Consider the following 2,441-nt stretch of genomic DNA (forward strand, 5'->3'; position numbering starts at 1 on the left):
AATAAAAAAAAAAAAATAAAAAAAAATAAAAAAAAAAAAAATAAAAAAAAAAAAATAAAAAAAAAATTTTTTTTTTTTTTTTTTTTTTTTTTTTTTTTTTTTTTTTTTTTTCGTACCGTTTTTTTCAAATGTAATAACATATCGGTTCCTATTTTGATAAGGCAATATTTAACCACGTCTTTATATTTCCTAACAAGATGCGGAATTAAATTTTTAGCTAGTTCTATATTTCTATAATAACTTCTAAGCAAGTTTTTTCCTAGAAGTAATTTCATTGTAATACCCCCCTTATCTAATGTACACTGATGAACATCAACATAAGACAAAATGATTTGTAGATCTTTCATACAGTGTTCATATACAAGGAAAATATTAACTACCTTAGGTGAAAAAAAGAAGAAATTTTTTTTGTTAATTTTTAATTTTGATAATAATATATGAAATTCATATTCAAATCCATTTCTATGATCTATACTATTTCTTCTAGTACTTCTTCTTTTATGTTTTCTTCCTTTATCAAATGCATCTGCCCATGCTTTTATAGGATTCATTCTAACTTTTTTAATAGCGAAATCAGCTGATAAATCTAGAATAGATGTAAGTGTTAATAAACATTCTCCAGATATAAATCCATTAACATATAATTTCTTATATAATTCTCTACAAGTATTAAATATCATAATATATAATTCTCCTTCTCTTTCTTTTCTTATCATTCTTTTTTTCAATGTATTATAATTAATATATTCTCTTTTTTTATTCATTTTTTCTTTGTTAACATAACTTTCGTGGCTTCTTGCTCTTCTCAATTCATTAAATAATTTATTCTTTATTTTTATTTTCGGCCTTTTTAAAAAACTATAAAAAGGTATCCCTCCATGCTTTTTCTGACACATTTCTTCGATACATTCAAAATTGATCGTTTGATCAGTATCATATCTATGTGGTGTAAAATCTGCTGTGTTATTTCTTGGTAAACTACAATTTTCCTTTCCAAATTCAAAATTATCCTTTTTATTATTTATGTTATCATTTCCTATATTATTACTACTAGAGAATGAGTTCCCATCATATCCTTCTTTTATATTTTTTTTATCATATTTCTTTTTTCTTTTTTTATTATCAGCATGATACTTACGAACATGTTCATGATAATGTTCACACATTTTTTTTGGGGGTCTTGAAGTGCATGCACCAAAATTAAAACCTCCTGAACAAGCACTACAAGAAGATTTGTTATTAACTCTATTAAATAATTTTAAACTTTTCTTTTTCTTTTTATCTATATCATTATTTAACAAAACTAGACTTTTGTCATTAGTACCCTTAGTTGAAATGTTAAAAGCGGAAGAATGTTTTTTCATACTTTTTCTTGAATTATATTTTTTGTCATTACTAAAGAAATTTATAATATTGTTATCTTCATTCTGTAGAGCAAATAGGTTTTGATACGTTAAATATTCGTTGAAGTTAGCTTCCTTTTCTTTATTATAATGACTACTATTATTATCACCATTATTATTATCATTATTATCATCATTATTATTATCATCATTATTATCATTATTATTATCATCATCATTATCATCATCATTATTATCATTATTATTATCATCATTATTATCATCATTATTATCATCATCATTATTATCATCATTATTATCATCATTATTATCATCATCATTATCATCATCATTATTATCATTTATTTTTTTATTACCGTTTATTTTTTTATTACCGTTTATTTTTTTATTACCATTTATTTTTTTATTACCGTTTATTTTTTTATTACCATTTATTTTTTTATTACCATTTATTTTTTTATTACCGTTTATTTTATTATTATCGTTTATTTTTTTATTACCGTTTATTTTATTATTATCGTTTATTTTTTTATTACCATTTATTTTTTTATTATCATTTATTTTTTTATTATCATCATCATTATATAAGGCATCTACCGAAATTGTCTTGATATTTTCATTAGACTTAATATTTTTTTTAAGTTTTTCCCTATCATCATTTGATATATCAACAGGAATTTTTACAATAAAATTATCACTCATTATCAAGTCTTTATTTCTTTCATGTAAATTTAACATTTCTCTGGAATCATAACAATCATTTTTATCATCCATTTTTTTCTTTATATCTTTATATTCATTTAATAAATTTTCATCTTCTTTAGTTATATTATCATAATTAATATTACTCATATCATCTGATTCTCCTTCGGCTTCTTCTATATCTGCATCATTATCACTACTATCTTTATTATGTATTTTATTATTATTATTATTATTATTTTTTTTTGTATTTATACTTTTTTCTTTATCTTGTTTAAATTCTTCTTCTTCGCTACTATCAGGATTACTATTATCAATATGATCATCTTCTTCACTATCATCTCCTCTAAAATTTAAGAAATTTTTTGTTCTTTC

At 21.5% G+C, this 2,441-nt stretch overlaps 1 protein-coding gene across 1 annotated transcript in view; it reads right to left on the reverse strand.

Annotated features, from left to right (window-relative positions):
• The window catches only part of PRSY57_1302500 (sodium/hydrogen exchanger, Na+, H+ antiporter), a gene marked incomplete at both ends in the record, with an annotated part of 6,696 nt that overhangs the window by 754 nt on the left and 3,501 nt on the right, over window positions 1–2,441 (reverse strand). The window contains one exon of the mRNA XM_012908962.2: window positions 117–2,441. This exon is cut by the window's right edge and continues 3,501 nt beyond it. Coding sequence (XP_012764416.2) covers window positions 117–2,441 — 2,325 coding nt within the window. The remainder of the gene's footprint in view (window positions 1–116) is intronic.

This window comes from Plasmodium reichenowi, chromosome 13 (assembly GCF_001601855.1).
Source record: "Plasmodium reichenowi strain SY57 chromosome 13, whole genome shotgun sequence".
Lineage (NCBI taxonomy): Eukaryota > Apicomplexa > Aconoidasida > Haemosporida > Plasmodiidae > Plasmodium > Plasmodium reichenowi.